The 27978-nt window shown below is 35.1% G+C and overlaps 1 protein-coding gene and 1 long non-coding RNA gene across 15 annotated transcripts in view; one reads left to right on the top strand and one right to left on the bottom strand.

The window, feature by feature from the left end:
* FSTL5 (follistatin like 5) overlaps nt 1-27978 on the bottom strand; it is a 413457-nt gene that overhangs the window by 244350 nt on the left and 141129 nt on the right. For 13 of the 14 annotated variants that reach the window (XM_080590013.1, XM_080590014.1, XM_080590003.1 and 10 more), the window contains one exon: nt 15041-15179. In XM_080590013.1, coding sequence (XP_080446139.1) covers nt 15041-15163 — 123 coding nt within the window. In that variant the 5' untranslated portion in view covers nt 15164-15179. Of the gene's footprint in view, nt 1-15040; nt 15180-20422; nt 20470-27978 lie in introns of those variants that run through there. The other variant, XM_080590010.1, reaches the window with a different exon arrangement.
* LOC308194299 lies at nt 15207-25421 on the top strand. The gene is made up of 3 exons (XR_013950424.1): nt 15207-19319; nt 20213-20281; nt 21601-25421. It is a non-coding gene; the product is annotated as an uncharacterized lncRNA (long non-coding RNA).

Here is a 27978-nt window from a genome sequence, read left to right as displayed (position 1 = left end):
ATATTAATACAACGGGTTATGAAATTCAAATTATAACGCACAGAAACTATTTATTTATGGATGAAATAATAGCTTCTGGTCACAGCAAGTAGAGAGCACGTGCACACAAAGCAATTTGGTAAAGTATTCTCAGAACCAGTTTGATCAACGACATTATGCTGAGCATTTGTATTTCAAAAAAATTCACAAAATCAGACTTTATCACATACTCTCAGCAACTGCAGTACAATTGCAATTCGAACTCAAAACACATGCAAAGTAGCAACAAGATTTGCATTTGTAAAGCTCTCCTGTCAAGTAGCAGTAAACAAGGCCTTGCCTCCATCTAGTACAGTAAGAATGAGCAAAACGTGACCCATTTTGCTGCTGCTCTTGTCAGAACATGACTTGTCAGAGAAAGCATGGTAATTTAATGTTTGCAACAGGATTCTTGTGCTGGTATTCTGCATACACAGCTCAATCCTGTTGGACATTGCTACCATTTATGGAAGCAAATTCTGGGAAAATATTATGTTACAGACTGTTCTTGGATCAGTTAACACATCATGTGAATGTATGATTGCATGAAAGAAGCAAAACACAGAGAGAGTTGACTAGGCAGAAATAAGGAAAAAAAAGCTCTTGAAGTTTTCACAGAATTATTGACATGCCCAGGATTAGTTAGCACTGAATAAAAGGAGTCTTACAGTAACCCTTAGAGGCCTATGGAGAACATTTGGTGAAGTCTTGGATAATGAACCCCTAATAAAAGGGACACAACAGTATTTGAGAAGCCTAGATGCTGAAGTGATGAAGTGCAAGATTTGTTTCATTAAACAAACAAATGAACCCCACAGAGATCAGGGTTGGGCAAATCTGTGAAATCTGATTTTTTTCTTGCTTTGCTGATTTAGATCCCTGATCAATATGAAGAACAGGTCTACAACACAGCAGTCCCTGGAAGAAGCTGTTCTTTGCATGCAGCAAATTACAACCCCTTAAAGCAAAGGGGCAGCAGAGAAGAAATAAAGATATGCAAAAGTTCCAAATCACCTTGTCCCTACCTGTATGTTTTTAAAGGAAACTATCTCAAGACCATGCTTCAGCAAAGCATACATTTTGTTCTGTCCATAGAAGCTCTGCAAAAAGGCTGATCCACAGTTTTTCTATTTAGGCATGTCTGACTGTGCATTAAAGCAAAGCTCATGGATGTCTTGGTAGTGCATATACTAGTCTTAAAGGCAGCTTTGGATCCTCTAAGACAGAGTAAACAAAACCTTGGTCCTTGAGGTGGAACAATTGCTTCAGGCTAAAGTCACAGTCTTAAGCTTAATGTTCTTCAGCAGCATTCATTAGCAACTGCATTGAAATAACTTCATGTTTATGGCACAGTAACATTGTATAAACCAAAAAGATTTGTGGAAAACTGATTACATTCTACAGAATAATACTTTTCAAAAAAAAAAAAAGCAGAGAAACATAGAAGTATTTTAAAAGCAAAGATTCTTCAGGTGAGCTTACGTATGAAGGACTGATGATGACACATTTCCTAAAATTGCTGCCTGGTATAGAAAGACTTGCATGCAGCAAGCTACAGATAGCTCCCAAGAGCTAGGAGTTAGAGTTAGGCCCATACACCCCAATGACTACTGTAGTTGAAAAGAAGATGAGAAGTAGTTTTGATTTTTATCTTATCTTTAAATTCAAGACCCTCATTTAACTAAATCATTGCTTTTTAGTAGGATTCTGAAATGCTTTTCTATTATCGTTTTACTTTTGATAAAAGATCTTGTCCAAGAGTAATCTTAAGGATACTGTGGGCCCAATAAAACGGTAGGCAAAGGCCAAATAGTCTTTCCTCCACTTTACTGAAGCAGAAAATGGCCTGTTTTCAAAAGTGTGTGTTATTTTAACAGGGTAAAAAAAAAAAAAAAAGAATCTTCATGTTGACATTATGGATCAACTCTTCCATGGGCTGTTGCCCTTCTATACTCACACTGCTTTCATTAGAAGAGATGTCCAAAACCAACTGGCCAAAGCTCTAAGCCAAATAGGAAAAAACTTCAAATGAACGTGTATAGAGGCTTGCTCTGGGTAAATTTTTTAGGCAGCTCACTTTTACAGAAATATGATGTAACTGTAATTTCTGGTTCTAGTATTATGACTTTATACCTCATTTTTTATGGCAGACCAAATCCAAATTAAATTCATAGACAGTTTCATGGAACATGGGAGGAAAAAAAAATGTTCTATTAATTTTAGATGTAGTGTTGTTCTTTTTATACTGCTTTAATCACTAAAATACCTAATGCATGGTTGAAGTAGTGAAGAGGTATATTGCATTGAAACTTACTGAATGCTATTACAACCAAAATGGCTTCTGTACAGAGGAATATATAAACCAATTTGTCTCATCAAATGCAGGCTACAACTTGCATGTAAGTGGGAGGTGCTATGCATGCTACATAAATGATGGTTATACAACAGTAGATTACGGTTGTGCTTATTTTTGCATTAAACTTTAAGTGCTCCAATAATCAATGTACAATTATGCTAGCCATACATGGCAATATAAGACTTTCTTTCAACCCACCAAGAAGGAAATGCGATAACACAGGAGAAGTTGATAAGGTGCCATAGATGAATAGTACAGAATCACAGAATGGTTGAGATTGTAAGGGACCATTGGAGTTCTACTGGTCCAACCCTCTTGCTCAATCACAGACACCTACAGCAGGTTGCTCAGGACCATGTCCTGGCAGACAAAAGATGGCTTTTGAAGATCTCCAAGGGCAGAGACTTCACAACCTTTCCAGGCAACCTATTCCCGTGCTCAGTTATCCACACAGAAAATAAGTGCTTTCTGACATTTAAACAGAACCTCTTATAGGCCAGTTTGTGTCCACTGCCTCATGTCTCATCACTGGGCAATGCTTCAAATAGCCTGGCTCAGTCCTCTTTGCACCCTCCCTTGAGGCATTTATAGGCAGTGATAAGATCTCACCTGAGCCTCCACTTTTTCAGATTGAACAGTCCCAATTCTTTCAGCCTCTCCTCATAGGAGAGGTGCTCCATTCCCCTATCTTTGTAGCCCGTATATATATACGTATCATAGAACATGAGAGGGAAAAAAAAGTTCTACTATATATACACACACACACTCTTGTCTTTCCTTGTATAAGCTAATAATATTCAGTGTATATATTTATTTCGGTATTATCTGAACACACTCTGGATTTGAGTAGACAAAGAGGAGGGAGAGAGATCTCCAAGAAGCAGTATTTTAGTATACTGAATTATCACCAGAAACTCTAAGAGACAGGATGGGTATTCCATTATCTTCCCCCACATCTGAGCTCCTAAAACTCCAGGTACTACCGTAATTACTGAAAAGTATTATATTTCCTTACAATATAGTGTTATTTTTCTCCAAAAATAAAAAATAAAAATGTGCAGATGGGTTTTCACTGCACAATTCCCAATGACATTAATGGAAGTAATTTGCCTAAAACACCTATTCGTTTTTTAAAATTTCAGAGATGGTTTTTAAGTGTAATTTTCTAAAGTGTAATTTTCTAAAAACCACATAATGTGTTGTTGCATTTTATTATTCAGCCTGTCTGAGGTTCATTCTGATCTTATCTTTCCTCTTTGCAGAATTCTGTCTAGATAAAAGAAAATCTGCAGGAAGAACGACAATTAGAGAGTATAGACATGTCAGCATCGACATCAATTACCTTCTTACAATCCAGGAATGCAAGTAATATTTAGTCTGAGGACATAATTATGGGTAAAACTGTAGTATATCTACCAGTATTGATTAAAACCAATGTGATGAGGATTTTCTAGTAATAATTTGTTTTTTCTACCATTCATCTTACAAGGACAGATAAGGTAGCATTACAAAGGAAAAGAGAAGTTCATGATAAGAATATTAATCAGCTGCATCTGTCCTTTTGTAAAGTGTTCAACTATATATTTCAGGAACACATTCATTTTACCAGAGATTTGATGAAAGGTTGATAAAAATGGGTACTTCATTACCCATTTATGAAACTAGAACGCAGAATTAAGATTTTTCTTCTTATTATTGAATCTTAGAAAAATTCAAGATAAGCTTAATATATGATTGTTGCATTTCAACTATTTTCTTCTAAAATGAAATATAAAGTAGAGCTATATATGCTACAAATATAGCAACAATTCATTACTGTCCCCCTACCGTGAAGTAGGCAATGTATTGTAAAGCTTTTAGTTATTTTCTCTTGGAGTTAGTGTTGATAGGAAGTAACTTTAAATATATATACACATACGCAGAGAGCTGCAATAATAATTCAGGAAACATCTGAAGTTCTAATCTAGTTGATAAGTGTGTATTTTTAATTATATTTACTTTTTTATTAAAAAAATAATAAATCTCCCCTGCCCCAAACCTATTACTGATACTAGCAGACGTGGCTAAAATACAATTTGTTTTTAATAATAGACTATAAATAATCTGTCTTACAAAGATTTCCTTGTATCAATTCAAAATTTCTGTCAGTTTCTCAGTCTTTTCATTATCCTCCATTTTACTGACTTTTTAATAGCAGCTGTTGTGTTTGTAAGATTTGCACTCAGAAATCTGCCAAGCTGCCAGACAGTTCCATGGTCAAACATGTGATCCTTCCTGGTAACTTCCATTTTGGCTACTAGCTTCTTTCTTAGTTTCTGAAAGATTGCATATAGTTAATCTAAACAGAGGAGGCTTGTTAACTCTGAACAGGATATTATCAAAATTATTACATGGAGAAAATAAATGAGTACCAAACAGAAGACTTTCATTGCATCCTATCTACTGAAGTACATATCAGGAAGCAGTCATTGGAAAGAGAGGACAGATGCATCAGAGAGATAAATCTGTTCTTTGGTTTATTATTAATAATGAACCATCAAGAGAAATGATTTGAAAATATTAAGGCATGAAATGTGTTTGAAGACTTGGTAATTTTTATTTCTATATTTTTTAATGGTATGCCTTACTCATGTTCCAGTTATAGCAGGAAGGAAATTACATAGAGATAAATGGGAGAACTTTACAAGGAAAACCAGATTAGTTAATGCAGTGGTTTCTCAGACCTTTAAAAATAAAATAAAATAGAATAAATCAATTGCAATGGGATTGGTCTTTCACAAGTTTTAGGATCAGTTTGCTGTACTACAGTAATTAAAATAAAACACTTTAAAGTTCTTGTTTATCCAGTAGAATTTTCTCATGTAAAAAGCAATGCTGAAAACCAAATGATTTAACACGAAAATAATGGTAGATAAACCAACAAAATTGAACATATTCTGTTAAAATAATGCAATATTAGTTATGTATTACTTGCATTGATGTACGAGTACAACATCTAGAAAAGAGTAATAGAAATTAATAGCATTCCCATGAACCACTCTAGAGAATGGAAGATTGTGCTGATGCCTCAGAAAAGTGGTAGGTCTTATTTCTCCTCTGAAATTACACTTTAAACTATAGGTTGTTCATTCGAGGTTACAAACCCATAATTATAGGTTATGCATTAAACAAATGACTGATAATTTTGTTTTGGTTTGTTTTCATGGGAAGAGGTGAAGTATAAGGAACAAGCTTGTTAAATTTTTATCATTTTAAATTAATTTTTTTTTTTTTTTACTATGTCCTTAGTAGGAGAGTTCAAGTGCAAAGCAAGTTTTTTGATAGAATTAACAATGAACGTTAAACAGATGTGATTGGTATCATGTGATGGTTAAAGAAATATTTAATGCTGCTATACTTAATTCAGGAAATATGAACAGTCTGTACTGATATTTAACAAGCTACATTAAATGCAAACTTCGAAATACTGAAGAGCTAAAGAGACAGTTCAAGTGAAACAATTATCACTTGCTCATTTCCTGGGTCACTTTCAACAAGGTCAAATAGTAACATTTTTTAATTATTAAAGTTTGTGAGATCTTTGTTTTAAATTTTATATTTAAGGCTTTAACTTTCTATGTTCTTAAAAGTATCTAAGCATAGCCATATCAATGCATAACAATCAAAGTAGGCATAATTAAGACATCTTTTAATTAAGGTCTCATTAGACTCTCCATTTTCTTTGTGTGTCAGGCCGGAATAGAGCTACAAAAACCATTAAAGTTTTTAACGGGCACATTAACATTCATCCTCATTATTTGAAAGCCAAATAAAACCACTGTGGAATTTGTTTGTTTTTAATGAAAATCAAGTCTGAAACTGAAAAATATCAAATTCTCCTATTTTTTGGTTGAAAGGAATTGAGCATGGTGATGGATGTAGTACTCATCCAATAACAGTTATCATGGAAGAAGTTTTGAGAAACAAATAGAATGCCCTGATTTTGAACTACGTAAGTGATCCCAACAGTAAATACAAAAGGGAAAAAACAGTAAAAATAACATGTCACGCGTATAGTAATCTAGGCAGAACTGGAAGCATCCCAGCATAAGCACAGCCTACTTGAGTAACAGTAGTCCACAGGGTAAGAGGACAGAAGCTTATGAGATATTTTTTAATTGATACTTTGGTTTGTGAAAAGACGGAGCTAAGTCACAGACTGAGTTTTGCAGTTACAAATCTCACAAAGGAAAGACTGCTGAAGAAAACTCAATCAAATATAAACATAGTATATCTAAACATATACTTGTTTCTTCCTGTGTTTCCTTTGCAAAGCCTTCAAATGAAAAATTTAAAGCCAATCTGGAAAATAAATGCTGAAGAATTATCTTACATATTGTAATGAGAAATACTTTTACTGCAAGATAATAAAAGCCGTATTTCACATGAAGTGCAGATGGATTGCTTAACCTGAATTTCTTGGTAGCATGAGATCGGAACAATTCATACGGCAAAAAAACAGTATCATTTCATCACCTATGAATTTATCCAAAATATAGCAGATTTGTGCTCATGTTGCACATAGTTTCTCGGAAAAATTTTTATAGTTCAAGACCACTACGATGGTTAAACTGATCAAAGAGTTGGATCTGAATATATAATTGGGGGAAATGGTTTTCTGTGGGGATTTGTTATTGCATCTCTAATGTGAAATGACTTGTAGAAAAATACAAATTTGTGAACCATATTTTTAGCAAGGATAGCATGTAAAATAATGATAATGGTATATGGTTGTATGATAATGGTTAATGATATAAGAATTAATGTTAAATAGTAGTATGCATCCATAAATAAGTTGACATTTTATATTTATCTTTGCAAAGAAATCTACTAAAAATTGTAAAGTTTCATATACCATTTTGACATGACAGGGAAACCGATCATGCTGTATAATGGTATCTACCTTGAATTTTTCAGAATACTGAATGCTATTAAAAAGGGCACAAAAAAGGAAAGTCTCTAGAGTCTGAAACAAGATACATTTGATGGAGAAAGAAAGATCTTCAGACGAAAGTAAAATATGTTTTTAAAGAATGCATCACTGTTTTGTTATGTCACTGATTAATCTTCTAAGCATGCAGGCCCTCTCCTGTGTCTTCATTTTTACAATAAAATACTCTTGAGCCAGAACCCTGAAAATCACTCTTTTATGAGATCTTATTAAAGCTCTTTATTTCACAGAAATTATTCTTTCCTCAATTCAACTTTTGTTCTCTGCATTGATTCTGTAGTCCTGAATCAATATTACTACATGAAGAAGCTGTTTTCTGGTACTCTGGAATTCTCCAACTCATCATTACTTACACTTGGCCTAATACAGCCATACTCGTGTTTACCATTTGATCACAAGTGATTTCTGCCACCTATGGACGCAGCCTGAGAGAATTAGGGTGGAACTGGATTCATTATCCTTAATAGGGTCAGACACTTGCAACAAACATGCTCTTATTTTAATTATGAAGTGGGATCTTAGAATAACTGTGAAGTTATTATTCAGATCAGGTTCATATTCTGTTAATAATAGAGCAGAAAGTCCATCAATAAAGTGTTTTCAAAGACCACCAGAGAAGTATTGCAGAGTTTCTACCAATCTGATTGTCATTTTTCTGGATTGCTTCACAACACATTTCACATTAAATGATACAGAGTCCTACTGCTAGTAGGACTTAACAACAACAAAAAAATGCAAGATGCAACATGATAGAAGATTTCTGTAGAATATTAAACATTACAATAGTTACAAAAATTTGGATTGGGGCAAAAGGACAACTAATATTATTCTAAATGAATCAAAGACAAAAGAAACATTTAAGAAATAGTCATGGAGTTTCAAGAGCTGAGATAATATTTGTATTTGCCAAAAATGCAAGAAAAAGACTCAACAAAATCCAAACATTTCCAATTTTCAAATGAAGTTAAAATAGTTACTGTCTGGAGTAAATGATTATCTCAAGGCTTTTGCTTGTTTTGTTTTCAAAGGATGAAACATCCATAAATGAAAATAAACTTTTAAAAATATTTTTTTCAAAACATAATGAAGACAATTTAACCTGTGAAGAAAAAAGTCCTAAAGGCAGTGAGGCACATTCCTAGTATTGAAATTTGATATTTTTTTCTGAACTTATTTTTCTGTCACATAAAGTAAAAGAGTGAAAGTCTTACGGATGTTTATGAATATAGATATTGAAAAGATAGGCAGATGTATAGTCAACTTAGATGTACTTAGTCAACTTTACTGGAGCCAGTTTAAAAGGTGTTATTTTACATGATTCTTAAGAACAGGTGATTCTTAATTTAGAATATATCACCTTATAGATGCATAGTATACTAGTGTTTAAAACAATGTTTAAAATGCACATTTCCTCTCATTTAAAAACAGAATTTAACTAGCTAATTAGAATCAGAAAAGTGAAAACAAACCATACACTAAGTGGACAATTATTTAATTTAAAAAATAAGTCAGAGTTTTACAACCCAGTTTGTCATCAAACCAGTAAAGCTGATTGCACTTGTCACTGTTATATACCATGTTCATTTAGTATTTTTATATTGATTTTGCATATTATTTTCCACATTATAACCACTGTGTATCCTGCAGGGCATGACTTTCACTTTAATGAACTATGATGATAAACTTTAATAAAGATAAAAGCTTACATGTATCATCTTCTAGGTTATGAAATTAGTTATTAAATCCTTGGGAAAAATGACTGAGAAGAAAGAATGGAAAATAATAAAATAAAGTTTGGCTGATAGAAAAAATATTAAGAGGTTGAATTATATATATTGCAGTCTTGAGGACCTGAAGAATCAGAGTCAGCAAGGAAGGTGTGGAAAAGAGCTGGACCTCATAAATCTCTGTAGCTATATCCACTTCAAGTATCTGGCCTATTGGATCTTAGAAATCCAAGCAGCACAAAGTTGAGCAGGAGACAAGCATCTCAAATTTTACATACACAAAACCTGTTCGTGTTTTGTTTTGCTGTGGTGGGAATTTGTGATGATGATTTGACATTGTAATATAATATGAAAAAATATAATCGTCAAGAATCTGAAACTGTAGCTGTTAACAGCATGATATAGATTGTGTATAACATTGTCTATTCAGTGGCTAATCAGAAATCCTCTTCCTAGATAGCAATGTGCTAAGTCCAAGTTGAATACTGTAATGTAAAGGGTAATTACATCACCTCCATATACCACTACTTTATATTTCATTCTTTGCTTCCAAGTTGACACATGAAATTAAAAAGGCAATGTTAATTAAAAGCTAGATGACATGTGTATCTCATCATCCCTTAAAATAATTGGGTGAGATTAATCATTTCCACTGTGGTGATTTTCAGTATCAGGAACACAAAAGAAAATTACAGCAAGAGTACAATGGTAAAGATGTACCTTTTCTCCCTTGCTAACCCCATAGACTTCTTGACTAAAAGTTTACAGCTAGATGTTGCTATTGAGTTAGCAACGGAAGGAATAATCAGCAGATGGCTAGAAAAAAAGAATTTCACGCCTGCATTAATTCTAGGCTTTGACATCCCTTTCTCCCCCCACAGGGAAAGACTATTTAGAAGAAGGAATGTAGAAGAAATTTTACAGAGAAATTTTACAGGCAATCTTCCTATGACTTTTTAAAAATATATTTTGAGTATGTAGTGAGAGGTAGCAAAAATGTTTAATTGATAGCTTATTAATATACCATGATTGTAATGAGATTTTTTTCTTAAATAGCCATGCCTTCTGAATGCTAGTGCCCGCAGGAAAAAGTAGATTAGAATGCAAGACATATTCAATCATGAGAAAAAGCAAAAAAAAAAAAAAAAAAAAAAAAAAAGTTCCTTAAGACTGTCCAACTGTGGTTGGACAAATAACTGGGGGGGCGTGGGGAGCAAGTCCTGTTACTTAGATTAAATCCTGGAATTTGCATAGGACATAGACACTACATTCAGGGAGCCTCAGGAGGAAGAGAATTCTCTTATTACCTTAGAACTGGGAGCCACATTGACATACTCAAGAAGAGCTCTGCTCTCAGTCTTCAGAATTCACTGCTGCACCTTACTGCAAAGGATTTCCCCACTACTCCCCCCCCTCTCTAGGACAGAGGATTTTAAAGGATCAAGTTTTATGACTTCTCCGAGCCTGCAGGCAAACAGCATTTCCAGATAAGCACTGTGAACTATAAACCTCCAGTTGTCTGGGGACTAGACCACACAAGAAAAGCTCAGATTATTTTTGAATCCTCAAGTACTACTTTCTGCCTGTATCTTTCCTTGCCTGCCTGTATTTTACGGGTGCTTCACTGTAACACAGAATACACTACTAATTGAGGGAGAGTATTTTATAGTCTTTGGGCAAAAAAACTAAATGTAGAAAATGTATTCTATGCTTTGTGCTTATACACTTAAATTTGTCTTTAATAAACCAGGGAGCGTGCTTACGACATAACATGTTTTTCTCTTACTTTGTTTCATTTCAGACAAAGTCATTATTGCCTGAAGACCTCTACACTGGACATGATTCTGTTCTTACTCAGGCCTCCATTAATGAGAATCAGAACTGAACTGGGTAACGTAACAGCAAACAGTGACTGTAAGACAGGAGGGAAAGAGAAAGGGGAAAGAGGCAAGTTTTTCACAAGAAGATTAAAAGAAATATTTTAATCCAGAGAAATAACACAGAAAACACTGATTGCTGTGCATCTGACTCTGATCCCATTAACACTTCAGCAAAACAAGGTCAACACTGGAAATAGTTTTAATGAATACAGGAAGCTCAATTGTTAAAAGGTGCCCATAAAAGGGGTTAAAAACAAAGCATGTCTCTATCCACCTGCTCAGCTGGAAAAAAAGCTCTGTTCTGACTGAAGCTCCCTCCCTGACACAGACACAAGGCTGAATTCCAAATTTCCTCATTTCTTTCCTCCCTCCATTACACCCTGATACACCTGAGCTTTGCTCCTCCTTCCCCTGTCCGCCCTCCCGAGCCAGTGGTTGCACTTTATTAGGCATTATAACTCTGACTGTCCTGAATATAGTGGTCTTAATTCCACAAAATCAGAATCAGGCCTGAGTAAAAGGTATTCAGGTGATGATGACTAAATTAGCAATCTTCACTGATTGTCTCTTGAGACTGAAAATAAAAAATTCCCTACCTGTAATGATATCATATACAATGAGGCATTGTTGCTAATATTACATATTCTCCTCCTTCCCCAATAACCTACCTGTCTTCACATGGCTTGCAGAGGAGAGATGTGTGTGCATGTGTTAGATATGCAAACTTGGCATGCTCTGCAATATACATATGAATGTACAAAATATATCCCATATTTCTTGGTCTCTGGAAATGAATCAGCAGCTGGCAGTCAGTGTTCTGTTGGCTGCCTTCTTCCTGTTTGTACCTGGAGATTTCACAGCATACTTTTTTTTTTTTCACTAAAGATATTGCATAAACATTGCTCTCTCTGTCAGAGCCATGCAAATCAGAAGAATAAAATTCATTAGGATGCTAGAAATACTTTCTAACGATTTCAGGTGGGAATCTAGGTATTAACAAATTGCTTACAATACCCTCAGCAGCAACGCAAGCAGACTCCCCAAATGGAAAGTCCCTTACAAACTTTTTCAGTGTTTTGACTAATGAAGAACCAAGGATTAACTGGCACAACAAGAAATGCACATGCAATTGAGACATAGCCTAATATTTTTCATTGTCACTACGTAAGGGTAAGCCATAGCAGGTTGAAGATGACTAGAAGTAAAATTTTCAGGGGTGTTTTGTAATAGTCTTTCTCCATCCCAGTTCAAGCAAATGACAATAGATTACACTATAGAAGAAGAGGCAGAATTGAACCAATGTCTAGCTGTTCAGAAAAATAAAGTAAAATAAAATCTATTATCTACTCCCAGCCTGACCAGTCCTGCTGCTCTGGAGCCCCAGTTTGACTTCCAAGAAAGAGACTTCTGGTGGTCACCTTGTCCAACTCACCCTTTCTGTATGCATAAAGTATTTCCCTAGTTCCAAAGTCTTTTCCTTAAGCATTCAGACCATAATTCATTTAGACTAAATGCCTACTTGTAATTTCCATGCACAAGGAGACAAATCTGTTCATAATCCCTTTTAAAACAACAACAACAACAAAACTTTTATGATATGGATGCCTGCTATCAACATGAACACAATTATGTTTTTCAAGATAATACCCAAATATTAACTTGACAGATAAACAACAAGATTGTTTTTCCCTGCAGTCTGACATTTGGAGTTGCTGTGGTTGGAATACCATCCAAGTCAAATAAATTCCCCTTTACAAGAGCAAGAGTGATTACTCATCTTTTTTAATCTGCACACTCTTAAACTTGTATACATATTGCTTGATCAAAGCAAATATGACTCTGCTGATATTCATTATCATCTTCTATTTGTAATAAGTATTCTACTTGCATAACAATCTAGCATTTGAAATATTAAATGCTTGATTGAAACAGAAAGTCTCCCTTACAATATTATCTACATATTTGGAATGTGTGTCTGTGCCAGAAGTGGTTTTAAAAATTGACTTTAGAAAAGTTCTGCATTCCTCATTGTTGTATACTAAAATGCATCCCTAATACCAAAAGTAGAACTATACTAAACATTTTTTTCATCTAGACATATTGCCTCAGAATAAATAAATGCCCATATTTTCTTTGCCTTTCAGAACACACTTTTATCTCAAGTTTTTATTATTTTTCCTCTTCTTTTATATTCACCTCTATCAATTCTTTTCCTCTAAAGTTTAATTTCTTTTAAAAACACAAAACCTACTTACAGAACGTCATTTGCTTTTTCTGTATGTATGCTTACTTTCCATTTTGTATGTGTTTTTGAAATATGCATAACAAAGTAACACGAAATTAAAAAGAGGAAATATAGACATATACATACATGAATGATATAGAGATATGTGTTCACATACATATATGTGAACGTGTGTGTTATCTACCCCATAATTAAATTTGTAATGCTTATTACAGCCTATTTCACATACTATATGAGAGTTATCAGAGGATTAGAAGTATTATTAAGGAACACCAATACTATTAGTTCCACATATAATATAATATCGATTTCACAGACCAACTGAGAAATGATGTTCACCATACCTCATCCGCTGCCCTTGATTCTTTTCACAATATTCATTGGGGGGGGGGGGGGGGGGTTACATATAATTTCTCTCTCCCACAGCTCGTTCCGTAGATAAACTACTAGTTTCTCATTTCTTCTAGACTTCAAAGTATTTTTCCTGTATTGTTTTACTTTGTTTAAAACTGACAAATGGAGGTAAACTGATAACACAAAGTTTCTGATTTTGCAAAATACTCAACGTAAACACCTGTGTGCCTATACGGTTTAGCACATGACACATCAGGCCCCAGGATAAGGGGCTGTTGTATTCTGACGGAACAACATTCCCCTAGAGGACACAAAATTTTATAATAAAATATAAACTTTTGCATTTTATTTTCCATCTGTTAGAAACTTTCTATATGTTACGTACACAGTAGGCAATAATGGGTTAATAAATAGGCAAATATTTTAATCTTGTTTGAGCAGAACTCTCAATGGCTTCAGTTATGAGTTCCTCCTCCTTACATGCTGAAATACAATCACATGATCCATGACATTGGATCATTTTTGCAAACCTAGGTCCAAGAGGAAATATCTTGCTATTTTATAAAATATATTGAGAAATTAAACTAGCCAGATCTTGAAACAGTAATAGAAACTAACATTTATAGCTTCTAGCAATAATTTGGACTTTCTAGATGAAACATCCAGATTCAGAAGAAGAGGGAAAAGGTTTTTTTATGATCTTTGTTGTCCTGATCACAGGCCTTAGAGTTCCACAGATATTGGTCCCATGCCAAGTAGAAACTAAAGTTCACCAGATCTATGCTAGCTTCAGGCAGCCCATGGAGATTTGACAGCCCTGTTCCTTTCCTGTTACTGTACGAAACCACTACAGTAGTTTCCCTTTTAGCTGCTAGAAGAAGACCAGGATCTTTTAGATGAGAACTGTTCTGGTAGTCCTTGATTTGTGACAAAGGTGTGGCAGGTGGGCAAAATTTGAATGGCATACAATGCTTGTAGCTGGGAAATCACTGCAGGAAACACTGTAATCATGCCAGAGTTCAAATTTAGTACTGTGAACATCTACCTCATGGAGGCAAGTTTTTGTTGACGAGCTAACCTCACCACTATGCTTCTTTGATAAGCAGTTCTCTTGGTGCTGCTTGGTCTGAAATCCAGTGGGTACTGGGACAAGTCATTGCCTTAAGCAGATGCAGACAGTCACTTTAGGAGACAAATTTTCCTGTCTCTCTGAGAGTATCTGTTGACGTACATAATCTCTAGTCTGTAAAACTAGAATAGAGCTAATCTCACTCTTTGAAAGGTTTCTGGGCATCCAAATACAAACAGCTCCTGTTTACTTGTCAAAGCAAGTCTATATTTCTGCAGAATGTTACTGAAAAAGTTAATTTCTAAACACCACTCCAATAAATCTAAACAAGACAAGGCTGGCATATAATTTAACCTTTGACCATGAAGCCTGAGTCACAAGTGCTAGAGAATAATCAGTACCTTGTGGCGTAGTCTTACTAGGGGCTGATAGAGCCTAAAGTTGTATCCTTCCTTGGCTGGCCACCCGTCTGCTCCCAACAAAATGCATCCAAGAAGTAAAACAGCTGACCACCACATAAACATCTTTACAGGTCTGTTCCTGTCAAAATAAAATGTAAAAGTTCAGTGACAGACTGAAATATTATATTGGCACAAGTCATTTTCTTATGAGTATGGGTATATGAGACATCAGTTGAGACAAACAGCCATGGAAAAGCCTCAGAAAAGGCAGGGCATAATAGAAAAGCAATGGTAAAAGACTCAAAAAAATTTCTCAAATGAAGCAATAAAGATGATCATCAATGACATGGTCATCAGCTTTTTCTTGTAAATATATGCTTCTCTGGTGCACCGTTTGCATCCTGACAGATATTAGTATAAAACACGTATCATGTATCTATTATCTTACCAGACTGAAGTCTAAACTGTAAGCAAAGCTCTGTATTTTCTGCCAAATATTCTGAAGGGATTTTTAAATTGCATTATTGAAACTATATATATTCTATATTGTGTCAGCATTATAAGAATATTCCCAGCCTATCAAGCAAACCTCAAATTCTTGTCCTAGAATTAACTGTGATCAGGTGCAAAATTCAAGGTAGAGCATTTGAAAACCTTTGATTGGTTTTGATTTTGGGTTGCTCCTGTTTCAGAAATCCACAAATCATGTTGCATACGATCTGAGCAGGAAAACCACTGCCATGATAAATGCACCACTGCTCTATAACTCATCAGAAGCAAACCCAAAAAAAGAAAATGAGATTTTAAACAACCATGAGGTCATAGGACACTTTAGACAGCTGCATAAAATACATTTGTATTAGTGCTAATGACGTTTAGTGAATTATGTTTGTCCTCAGAAGTACTTGTTAAAAATGCTGGTGTTGGTACAGCTTCATACACACATCTGGCTTCATACCTGTCTACCACTATGTTAGGAGTAGAAAGAAAAATATTGTCATCCCAGAGGAGACTTAGCAATAATTCTTAACAGATATTTCACAATACTGCAACATAGTGTCTTCAGTTGTGAGTACAGATGGGGTTCAACAGTTACTGTTATTTGCATAAACAGTGGCACCTTGTAGAAATCTGTACAAGAACACTAAAAATCACACAATTCCAACAAACCTATGCAACTTTATTATGATGCACTGAAAATAGAAATAAATACTGTTTACATCCATTTTTTCTTCTTATGCAAAGCTTAAAATTGCAGACTGCTTCAATGTATTTCACCTTCATAAATCACCTGAAATGTTACAAAGAGAATAGAAAAAGGGCCATCATTTTTCTTTTACAGAAAGAGGCCATCTTTAATGGTTGATACAACCTTGTTCTCTGGAAAGAGAAATTAGCAGAAGGATACTTGCTTGTTTACAATCTATTAAACCAGACAGTTGACTTAAGCATTTCAAAACTTAGTACTTTAAAGGGAGATTTTAAGAGTAAATACCAATAGCTATCTGGTCACTTGCATAGCATATGATAAGTATACAATTATGTGTAGTTATTTATTTTGACTATTTCATCTGTGTGACGTCCATAAGTTTGTCGCCCTGCAGTCACCTTAACAAACCAGCTTGCGCTAACTGAAAAGTTGTAGTATATTTGTAACCAGGTTATTGAAACTATTTTCTCCTCTTCTGAACACAAAATTTCATTTTCTGAGACAAAACTGGACTGGTTTGCAGAGTTAGTCCTACATTACCCAGCTACAGTGATACCTTTATGGTGTGAACTGCTGGGACTAAAACTGAGGTATTATGTACTGGTATTAGGAAGGTTTTAGACAACAGTCTAAAAGAATGCACAGACCTGTTGCTAAAGTTAAAGGCTCTGAGAAACATATTCTGACATGTATGAGAAAATCCTTGCAGGAGATGCTGAAAATGTTATTGAGAATTTGTGTCAGAGTTCCTTTCGAGTAAAAACAAAGACATTATAAGTCTGCAAAGGTAAGATGACAACCACAGAAGGCTTATAACAATCATACTCACACATTTTATAGATACATATGGCTAGAGAGTTTCCCTTAGGTGGTTCTCACTGAACCTACAAATACGCATTTCACAAGTGGTTTCCGTACTTATTAGAGCTAGACAATACTTATTGATATTCAGCATCTGTATTAAAGCTATCATCTTAAACTGACAACACAGAAAACACTTTGAGATACATGCAAGTCATTCTGTTTATTCTGTATTATTTAGTCCTGTAATACAGGATAAAGATGAACAACTTCTGTGCATACTGACTTATATGACTGTTTATTAATTTTTTCCCTTTGTACCTCGCCTCTAATGCACTTATCTTGCCAATGTAGAAATATGTACAAATAATGTAGAAATAAGTACAAAAAGTCAGAAGAGTGCGGTGAGAACCCAGTGTGTGTACAGAACATTAAAGACTTGCCTTTCTATTTCCTTTTGCATAGGAAGTCAACAGAGCATAAAATGTGAACAAATTGGGGATCACTTATTATCCTGTATCATTTATAGCCATGCTCCTGGCAATCCTCTTACACAAACTGTGATTTTGACTTGTATCATTCCTCATATAGCATAGCCCTCGCATCCATCTGAAGGCAGAGACTGTGTAGAATTAATTCCCATGGAGATATCACTGGTATTAAATGGACTCTTGCCTTACCTCTACTCACAGTCTCACTAATGAGATCCTGCACGAGTCTGCTACCTTCTTTGGGGGCTAGTCAACCAACCTTCATTAAACCAGTATCAGTTTCTGCCTCATTCCAGCCGACTTTACCAGCCCACCTAGCTGTCATTCACTCCTAACTCAACCTCAGTCTTAAGATTAATATACAATACTATCTTGACACCACATACCTTTTATTCCACCAAAAGCAATCTCATTCTGGTACTCCCTATTAAGAAAATTTAAGATTTCTCCTTAGTTATAATTGCCTTTCTTGTTCTAAAAGTTCCCACTTAAGTCACGTTTCCAACTCTTCTAATGTAGAGGTATGTCTCATAGATCTCTTGCACGGTAAGCTAAGTAGTGAATGATCTGAAACAAAGACAATGTGCTCTAATGCAGACAGATATTTTATTTAAGTAAGTTAAAGCTTGGTCTTATATAGCTGTTCAGCACCTCGATATTAATGATGATAAAAAGTGACACAGTAGAAAAGTTCTGTTTCTTCTGGGGTTCCCTTCATTCTTCCACCAAAACAGAACTGCTAATCAGTTGTTCCATGATTATTACAACAAATCTAGCTCACTGACTTGAAACACTGGAAGAGATTATTTCAGAACTCCAAGAACTCAAGTGTGTTGTGGAATGGCATCTTCCTTCACTGCCTCTGTGTTAGTTCTCAGTACCACTGCTACTGGAACACTATGTCCATTACAGTAAAAATAAATAAATAAAACAAAAATAAAAAAACCTGAACCTTGACTTTTAATCTTGAAGAAAGCACCCCTTTATTTGTATTTACTGAAAAGTCTTGAAAAAAGTTTATTGTTAACTTTCAATGCCAGAATCAGATTAGTTTAGCAGCTATGCATGCTAACGCTAGCTATGCACAGTTGAACCTTTGTCCCTTTTGTGCACTCTTGGTATATCTCTCTGTGAAATGAAAATTAGGTTGGAGAACAGTCATTTCACAGAAGATGGTGAGGGCAGCCACATCCCACCACTCCCATCTAAACTGCATACATTTAAGCCTCATGTGATGTAAAAGAATAAAGGCCTTATAGTTTTGAAAATTGTTTGACCCTGAAAGGCTTCTTCTTTGTACTTGTCCAAAAAAAAGAAAAAAGAGAAAATTATTACATGCTCAGTCTCTGACTTCATTGCCTGTTACTTGGATGAACACTTAAAATGTAAATTAAATAAGCAACCTTTTAAGATGGACTCCATCTAAAATCCCAGCAGTAGGTAGGGTGTCTGCAGTTTTTTTTTTTCAGAAATAAAACCCCATTTTTTTCAAAGTATCATAATTTTTCTATTGAACTTGCACAACGTAAGTGATTACTTCTTCGTTAAAATATACTACCAAAAACACAGATCTCCTTAAAATAGTTATTCTTATTTCAACAACAAAAAAAATAAGATATGCCCTTTAAGACTTCCATTTTCAGGTGCTGAATTAAATATGTGAGATTAGCATGAGTTTTAAAAGCTTTATGAACAGAAAGAAAGACAATGTCACCTCTACATACTCATACCCAAAATAACTGAATCCTTATTTCCATTTGGGACTGCCGCATAAATGGTAAGTACAGAACTTTTATACATTCTTTTTAATGGTTATACTATCAAACAATCATAGAAATATCCTTGCAAAATGGTATTTTGTTTTAAAAGGATGCTTATCTCATGCCCTTTTGGGGCTAAGTGACATGTTTATGAACCCAAATTTGCATTACTGATCTAGATCTTGTTTACTCACTGATTATAACGTGATGTTTCACTGTTTGGATAACTTCTGTATTTTAATTTCATGAATTACATATTTGCATAGTAGTTATCTTTGAGGTTTTTTTATTATATAACTACTTTTATTTTCAAGTAAAAGTTTCTGTGTGTTTCAAATAATGGTGGATATCTTCTGCCTTAAACTATCAGAAATCTTTCAACGGATCACAACAACTGAGTATATAAATTAATACACTTACTTAGCATGCTTTTATTAACTGCCCAGGATATTATATATCTTTCACAAGTACTGGAGGTAAATGGGCTTAAGCAATTTCAGTGTCAAACATGATTGATGTATCAAATGTTATAATCAACACCATGCAAAACTTTGTCTCATAGGAAACTGCTGAAAATCAGCATTAACAATATGGATTTTAAGAAATTTTTTAAAAGATAAGAGTTTAACAAATATAGCTCCTGTAGACCTCTTGAGTACAAGCAACTTTTAGTCTTTTGTATTCTTCTGCTATCACTGTTCGGGAGAGGGAAAAAAAGTTCTACTTTCATTTCCCAGATAGTACATGTATTTCTGAAAACTTTGGAATTGGTGGGGAGAGAGGGGCACCACAGACTGCAGTTTAGGATCTGAATTAAGCTGCTGCACAGCCAGAGAAAACAGAGAGGCCAGCTTTGAAAGAAACATTCTGGAAAATAAATGTAATTTCATTATATTTGACGATTTCATAGGAACCCTACAGAAGAGAGATTTTTCTTCTGGAGTTTCTCACATCACTGAGGCATCACCCAAAAAGCAGTGTAAGTGAATTTACTAGGGCTGTGTAAGTAGTGATATCAGATACATGATACTACCTCTTGTAACACACATAAATATACGCTCCATGCATTACAATACAACTCATGTATTTGAAAGGATTTAAAGATAAGACAACCACTTACATGTTGATTAATGCTGTTATGAAGTCTGCCATTTTCTAGAGATTCCAAGATTGAGTATCATCTGGTATCTTTTGGTCTTCTGAAAACATTTAAGTATTAAGCTTTTTCTAAGGCCTTGCATAAATAAGATGTAGTTCCACCCCATATTTTCACCACTCTATTGTTTAAAAGTTCTTTATTCTGTATGTTTATTTTAATTTTCAACTACTTTACCAGGAGTTGCCATCAAGCAGCTATTAATCAAAATGTACCTTATATTTTCAGAAAACTTGCTCTAATACTTCCCTTGCACTAAGCATGGATGTGAAACTGTAAAGAGATGCAAATACGTTTTTAATAACTACTTGTTAATAAATTGGTAACCAATGGTAGATGATTAAATTAAATTGTAAGTACAGAAACAGGGAGAGAAGGGACTTGTTAGAATATTCCCGAGTATGTTTACTGCTTAAGCTAGAAATTGCAACTAGCAATTTTGTTTAATATTCACTGACGGACTTTAGCTTCTTAAGTTTGTCTGCTTCTTTTTATAAATTTGTATGTATATTTATTTTCATATGACTATATGGGTATGAAGAGTATTGCTTTTTTATATTCACATAACCATGTCTGAAAGTCTGATGAGTTCATTTACTTACTACATCTTCAAACACAGGCCAGGTTGTACCTCTGGGTTTTCCAGTTTCTCTCTCTGTACACTCCTGTTTGTATTACACATTTCTACAGAATGTAACCAGAGTCTAATATAGTTTAGAAATAAAACCCCAGTTTTTTCAAAGTATCATAATTGAAGACAGGAATGCGCCATACATTTATATAATAGCACATTTTCTTTTGTCTTTAAATACTCCTTTCCTAGTAATTCTCATACTCTAGTATATTTCTGAATGTAAAAATTCATAATATAAAATATTGTATTTTCATAATTTATAATTCTATTTACATAATAATCTATATGTATTTAAAACATAAGCTACGCATAAAGTACATAGAGAAATTTAAAATACTCTAGTATATCTTTTACTATATGTAAATAATTTGTTTGCTACTAAATACTGACCTGAAATTCTCAGATAGCTATTAACAGTTGCCATTACCTGCTATACCCTATAAATGCAAATAGACAATTTACAGCTACTCATTGCATGTAAATAATTAGGGTGTTTTCTTTTTCTCAGGTGCGTTATTTCTCTAATTAACCATGAGTTTCACCTTCCATTTCATCATTAAACTGATCAGTATCATGGGATCCTTCTGTGCTGTCCTCCATCAGCCTGAGATTTGTCTCAAAAGTTGAGGAGGGATAAATTGAAGGGTGTGGAACAGATAATAGTTATTCCTTATTTCTAACTGTACAGTAAGTTCTTTAGTTTCAATTTTAGATTTGCTTTTCTGAATCTCAGAAAGCTCTGTCATTTTACTTTTTAGCCCATTTCCAGAGCATTCGTGAATCTGATGCACACTGCAGTTTTCTTGCTATTAACTTCTCTCCATTGCAGTTACTTCTGAAAATTTTTGATAAATTATTATCCACAAGAGGATTATTTTATCCTATGACAAATTTGCTTCTTAAAACCCTTGGGTAAGGAGCACTTCTGGAATAGCTGTACCTTCTGAAGTGACAGATGGATGGCAGCCACCTTACAGCGTTGCACTTGCCTCATTTCGATAAGGGAATCAAGACCTTATTATGGTCAATCCTCTAGCAAAGTAACCTGTACATGCTCCATGTGATCTGTACTTTGTGTTACTGTTTTATCCTCGTCCTTCCATAGAATTTCCAAAACAATTGTTATATTGAAAACCTCTTTATAACAATATTTACTCATGTTTTCAGTTTGCAACCATTCACACAAAAATACGTGTTTGTGATTTAGCTATCTTATCAGGGTTTGTTCTTTAAGATGACTCTCATGCCTATTCAAACCAGAATTGCAAAGAAGAAAAAGTTAATCACAGCTTTTTAGTGAAACTTACAAATCATAGATATGAAATACTTCATTTTATTAAAGAAAACTCTTTGTAAAATAACTGCACACACTCTTGATTAAAAATGTGGTAACTGAATACATTTGCCACAAAGCAATCACACACAATTTAGTCTGTGCAGTAAAGCAATTGGTTCTAAACTTCTAGCCTTGAAACTTTCCAGCTTTCTCAGAAGTGGTTTATGCTACAATATAGTTAAATCATTATCATGCTGCAAGTTGGTTAAATCGCTATTTTACTTACTAAAAAGGACACCATACCAGAAAATTATATATTAACTCTTTACTTAGCTTAGGATATTGATTCTGCAGAATTAAACTGCTGCTTGTATTTCCAACTCTGATAAATTGATGCTAAATAATCTTCAATATCTCTATTGCACCCAAACCGTCAAATAGTATTAACAAAATGGATGGAATTCAAATACATATCTGAACTCTGAGACAGATGGCCATATAAACTGAATATCCAACCTCTTTGAACTTTAGCCATTACTAGCAATTTCAATGTACATTCTCCTGTAAGCTTTATATTAAAACCAATGAAAGTATTACACACAATAAGTAAAAAGGAAAATGGCTGTGAAAGTATGTTCTTCTTTTTTACTCAGATCCTAAGCCACCATCAACACCAACCTTTGCAGAGTGGGGAAAACACTGCTTATCTATTTTTATTTCTGTGAAAGGGTGTGTAAAATAGTAGTGTGCCAATTCACTATTTTTTCAATGATTAAAACAAAATACCACAAAACAAAACCAAACAGATGGGGAAAAAAAAAAGGAAAGAAAACTACTGGAAACGTTCACCAAACTGCCACAGTTATCACTGCTAATGAGTTGTCTCAGTTGAGGACAATTCCTTTCAATTCTTGGGAAAAAGCAACATGAATCCATCTCCCTTTTCTCTTCTAATAATGATTTTCACACCCTTCTACTTTTCAATATTTTGTGGAAAACAAACAAAATCCCAGTTCTGACACCTTTCTTATGAATATCGAATCATGATTAATGTATCACAGAATAATTTATTTCAAAGTTTATTGTGTTCTCTAAATCTCCCCAGTACTTTACATTAAATGTACAATTGGTAAATTGGTAATGTAAATTTTGTTCCTTGCTTCATTCTTCATTTGGAATTGATGTACTGGAAGAGATACTGCTATGATGAGAGTTTAGCAAATATATACTGAGCACTACTTTACGTCTCCCTATGCTGTAAGCTTTGCAAACAAAGACCAAAAAAATATCATACCATGTGATAATGTATATATAATAGTGTATAAAACATGTAATTAATGAAAACTGACTTAAATGAGAGTTTATATGAGTAAAAATATATACCTAAATATGAGAATGCCCTACTTAAAAATATATGTATACTTAAAATTAAGAAATTTTCCCCTTTCAAAGAACTTGTTTCCAAAATTCCTCACCTATTATGCTGTTGTTCTGTGTTACTAAAAGGTGACTAGCTAGGATATTCAACATTCACAACAGAGACAAAAATACACCATTGTATCCAAATAAACTGATTTAATCAACTTAATAAATCTACGAAGTGTAATAAATGAAATTTTAAATACTGACTAGATCAATGTGTTCCTACTACCTTTAAGAGAGAGGACACATTAGAAATTAACCTGCCTTTATTTAAAAGGTCATTTTTAATGTATCAAGGAATAGTACTGTATACCCTCAGGATACATCAGTCTTTGTCTTTCACATACTATAAATATGAAGGGGGACAAAAAAGGAAGACTATAATCTATAGTCTATAATATGCCTATTTTCTATAGATAAGGAAAAGAGGGTAAGTTCTATCATCATATTCAGTGTTATTAATAGGTTTCTAATATAGATAGAGTAATAAACATAAACCATGCTTCATTGCCTGTGGCTTTGAGCACTTCATTGTACATACTGATGGATACGCATCCCTGTCAGGAAGAACACGCAGCTACCTTCTTAAGCTATTTTCACCTACCATTATGGTTTCATGCCAGAGATGCATCTGCAAACAATGTAATTTTTATATAAATGATATATATACATATATTATAGACTACTGTAGTATTATATATATTTATATACTACACATATATATAAATAATAGGGATCACACTTTGAACAAGTAGCAGCAGTTTTAGCTAAAAGCCTGTCTTCTCCCATTAGGCAGAGTCCCTTCACTACCCCCACAGACTAGTACCCCCACAGACTAGTGCCCCCACATCTTCACCCACAGCCTTCTTTCTCAAAAACTTCACAACAAACAAGGCATCTGAGGAAGCCACACTGCCACACCAAACCCAGGGTTCTTAGAAAGCAGTCATGGCACCAGACTCCCTCTGTGAACACAGCCATAATCTGTACCTAGCAAAGTCTGTCCTCCAGGATGCTTTGCGGGAAGCAGATCAGTGGCAGAGCAGCAGCTGCCACCCCTAGGCCTTACTGCCCGCTCTCACCGGAGCACACCTCGATCTGGCACCCACCGCTTCTCCTCCAGAAGCAGCAGCCACACTCTGAACCAGGCTCTGAAGCTGTGAAGCTCAACTACCTGCAGCAGGCCTGGGGCTCGCAGCAGCGAAAGGCAGCGCTGCCACGGCAGCCAACAGCTCACGCATCTGTGTACCGATCTGTTCTGTCTCTCAGCTGCTACTTCAGGCAGCCACGGTCACTGACCATGCAGGCACACCCTCTTCGTCCTTCACCCACAAAAAGGCTGGCACAGTCCTTGCAGAGCAGCCAGAAGGCTGCTGACAGCTCATGTGCTGGAACACACAAGAGAACAACATTTTTGTTGTTAAATCTCATGAAAAGCATTCAACATGCTGGACGAATCCTGCCTTCTGCTGACTCCTGTCGATCTCTTCCTTACTCTTCCCAATTTAAATTGCAAAACTATCATGCTGCACAAGTGGAAGGACCCTCTGCACAAGAGTGCAGACCCTCTCACTCCTGGTGTTGTAGTATCACACTTGGTAGATACATGAAACTTGTCAGGGGGCTCTGAGATGTATCCCCCCCAGGGCACTCTGTGGTGAGCAGCCAGCACAAGGGCAAGGCTTTCCGTACCTTTTGCTGTTGCTGTCTCTCTGCCTTCACGCTGCTTTCACTGCCAGATGCTGGTGGGTGAGGGCAGAAGCTCAGGCACTGAGCATCTGTGGGAGGATGAGAGTGGGAGGCAACTGCCCAGGGCTGACACCCTTTCTGAAAGAACTTGGAATGGAACCAAAAAGCTTATAGGCAGCTGTTGTGAACCCAGAAACAAGTAAAGTTGTTTACTTGTGTGCCTGGTGCATTTCCGAAAGGCCCAGAACACCTGGAAAGCAGCCGCAGCAAGGATACATCTCTTTGAAGCAGTCCTCAGGAACAACGGAACAGTAACGTAGACTTGGGTAAGTGGGTTACTAAAACTCTGAAACAGGATATTACACATAGCAGTATACAGCAACATGAACACTGAGAATGAAAGAAGCAGCTTCAATTTATTAGATGAAATCTTTGCTGCTAATTTCATGTTCTGGCTTAATATTATCATTTTAAGTTTATTTATTTATTCATTGAAAGGCTGACATCAGATTTCATAGCGTCAGTGACCCGTGTTTAAATGAATTACAATGAAATGAGAAATAGCGAATTTAAACCTTTCTCATCATGTTCTTAACACAACCTCACAGCTACAATCTCACAATTTCTTTATTATAGAAAGCAGAACAAAATGAACGAACTAGGTTTCACATATCTCAGAGGAGCTTTTTCTAATAGAACTGAGTTGTGCCTGGTGATCTAATTTTTTTCCTAACTCTTTAGGATCAATCTCAGGAAACTGGTACATTTACCACCACTGATGTATACAAGTGCTCGTTTGTGGAAGTTATGCTGTCAGCAAGGCAGTCTCTTTCTTCCCTCATTAAGAAAGCTTATTATTCATGGTTATTCACTGTCCTAAAGGACTAATGTATATCATCATGGCAGGCTCTGAACCAATGGGAATTCAACTGCTTTATGTTATGAAATCAGAAATATAAAATCTGCCAGCAACGAACTCCGATAAATATTTTGGTACTGTCAACATTTTACAAAACCTTGCCATAAGCTCCCTGCCTCTTAAACACAGACAAGCAAGTAACACAAGAGTGTATTAGGTTAAACAGAAATTGTGTTCAGTAAACGCTTCTCTCCTATTTTTTTTTTCTGCATTCAAATAAACTTTTATAAAGTTTATGTTACTTCAATTTAACATTAGAACACGAAACAGAAATCTTGCATCTTTCAGCAAAAAATCCTTTCTGGGAATGGCTGAACTTGTGTCAAGACTTGTTTTTATCAGGACAAGAATATGGGCAGAGGGTGTTTACTCTCACCACAGTATGAATGCACCGTTGGGTGATGGAGAGGAGCATACACAGCAGCACAAACGCTGATAGGGAATACTAAGTCAGCAAACTGCAGAGAGAAAAGATGCACGTGGATTTTAGTATCACTGCATCGAACCACAGTTCGATCAGTCACCAGCAAGACAGACAATTGTTGCAGCTATTTAAATAAACGATTTTTTTTGTAGCTGAGGGCAGTCTGTCCTTATCAAGATTGAACCAAAAATATATTTGCCCTCCAGTGCCAAGCCCCAGTGCCCGCATTATTGTAATTAAGTCAACTACACATGAAATCCTGACCTAATTGAAAATAACTCTAAAACCAGCATTTATTATATTAGGCCCAAAGTTTTACCTTGTTTATAGGACTTAGAGATGATGAAGGTTTACAAGGACAGAAACAAAACTCTAAAATAACTCCATTAACTGAACCATATGAAATTCCAAGTTGCTCCTGATTGTCTTTAAATGAAGCCTGAATCTATTCATACAGATCAACAGAAGTAGACAAATAGTTAATAGTGTTCTGTACTTTACTAGCTAAAATAGTTGTATTTTTTCCTTTTTAATTTATCTGCTGTGGAGTTTTTTTGCCTCTCTTCTTTCCTGTTTCATAGTGACTCGTCTCTGTTTCTATTCTACTGCCACAAAGGTCAACTTTTTTCATGAGCCTGAATTCAGCATAGTCAGAAAGAAGTACAGAAAATTGCAGTTCTGTCAGTCAAGAGCTTTCTTAGACCCATCAATTGAGGAAGTGTCCAGAAACTGTCAGCTTAGCTGCATTCTTTGGGGATACTACGGGAACAAGTTTGAAGATATGCCTTTGACCTCAATTTGAAATGAATCTCTGATATCTACTAGACTTGCTGTTTCACTTGGACATGAAAGTCCACGTGAATAAAAGAACCTTCTCTCCTTATGTGTAGTGAATAGACTGAGTAGAATATGAAGCAAACACACACAGTTCTGAGGTTTTAAAGAAAAAAAGTCACCCTGGACTGTCATACTTGATGAAACTTTTTTTTTTTCCACAGAGCTTCATCATTTATGTTCCCCTACTTATAGCAAATTTATTGCATCATTGTAGTTTATGTTAATGTTTCATAGAACTGTAGCCTTCTTCAAATTTCACAGAGATATTCCCAATAAAATAATGCATTTCTCTTACTCTATTCTCTGAATCCCATTCATA

The sequence above is a fragment of the Anser brachyrhynchus genome (genome assembly GCF_964034855.1).
Source record: "Anser brachyrhynchus genome assembly, chromosome: 4".
Classification (NCBI taxonomy): domain Eukaryota; kingdom Metazoa; phylum Chordata; class Aves; order Anseriformes; family Anatidae; genus Anser; species Anser brachyrhynchus.
This window is presented reverse-complemented; position numbering and strand designations above follow the sequence as displayed.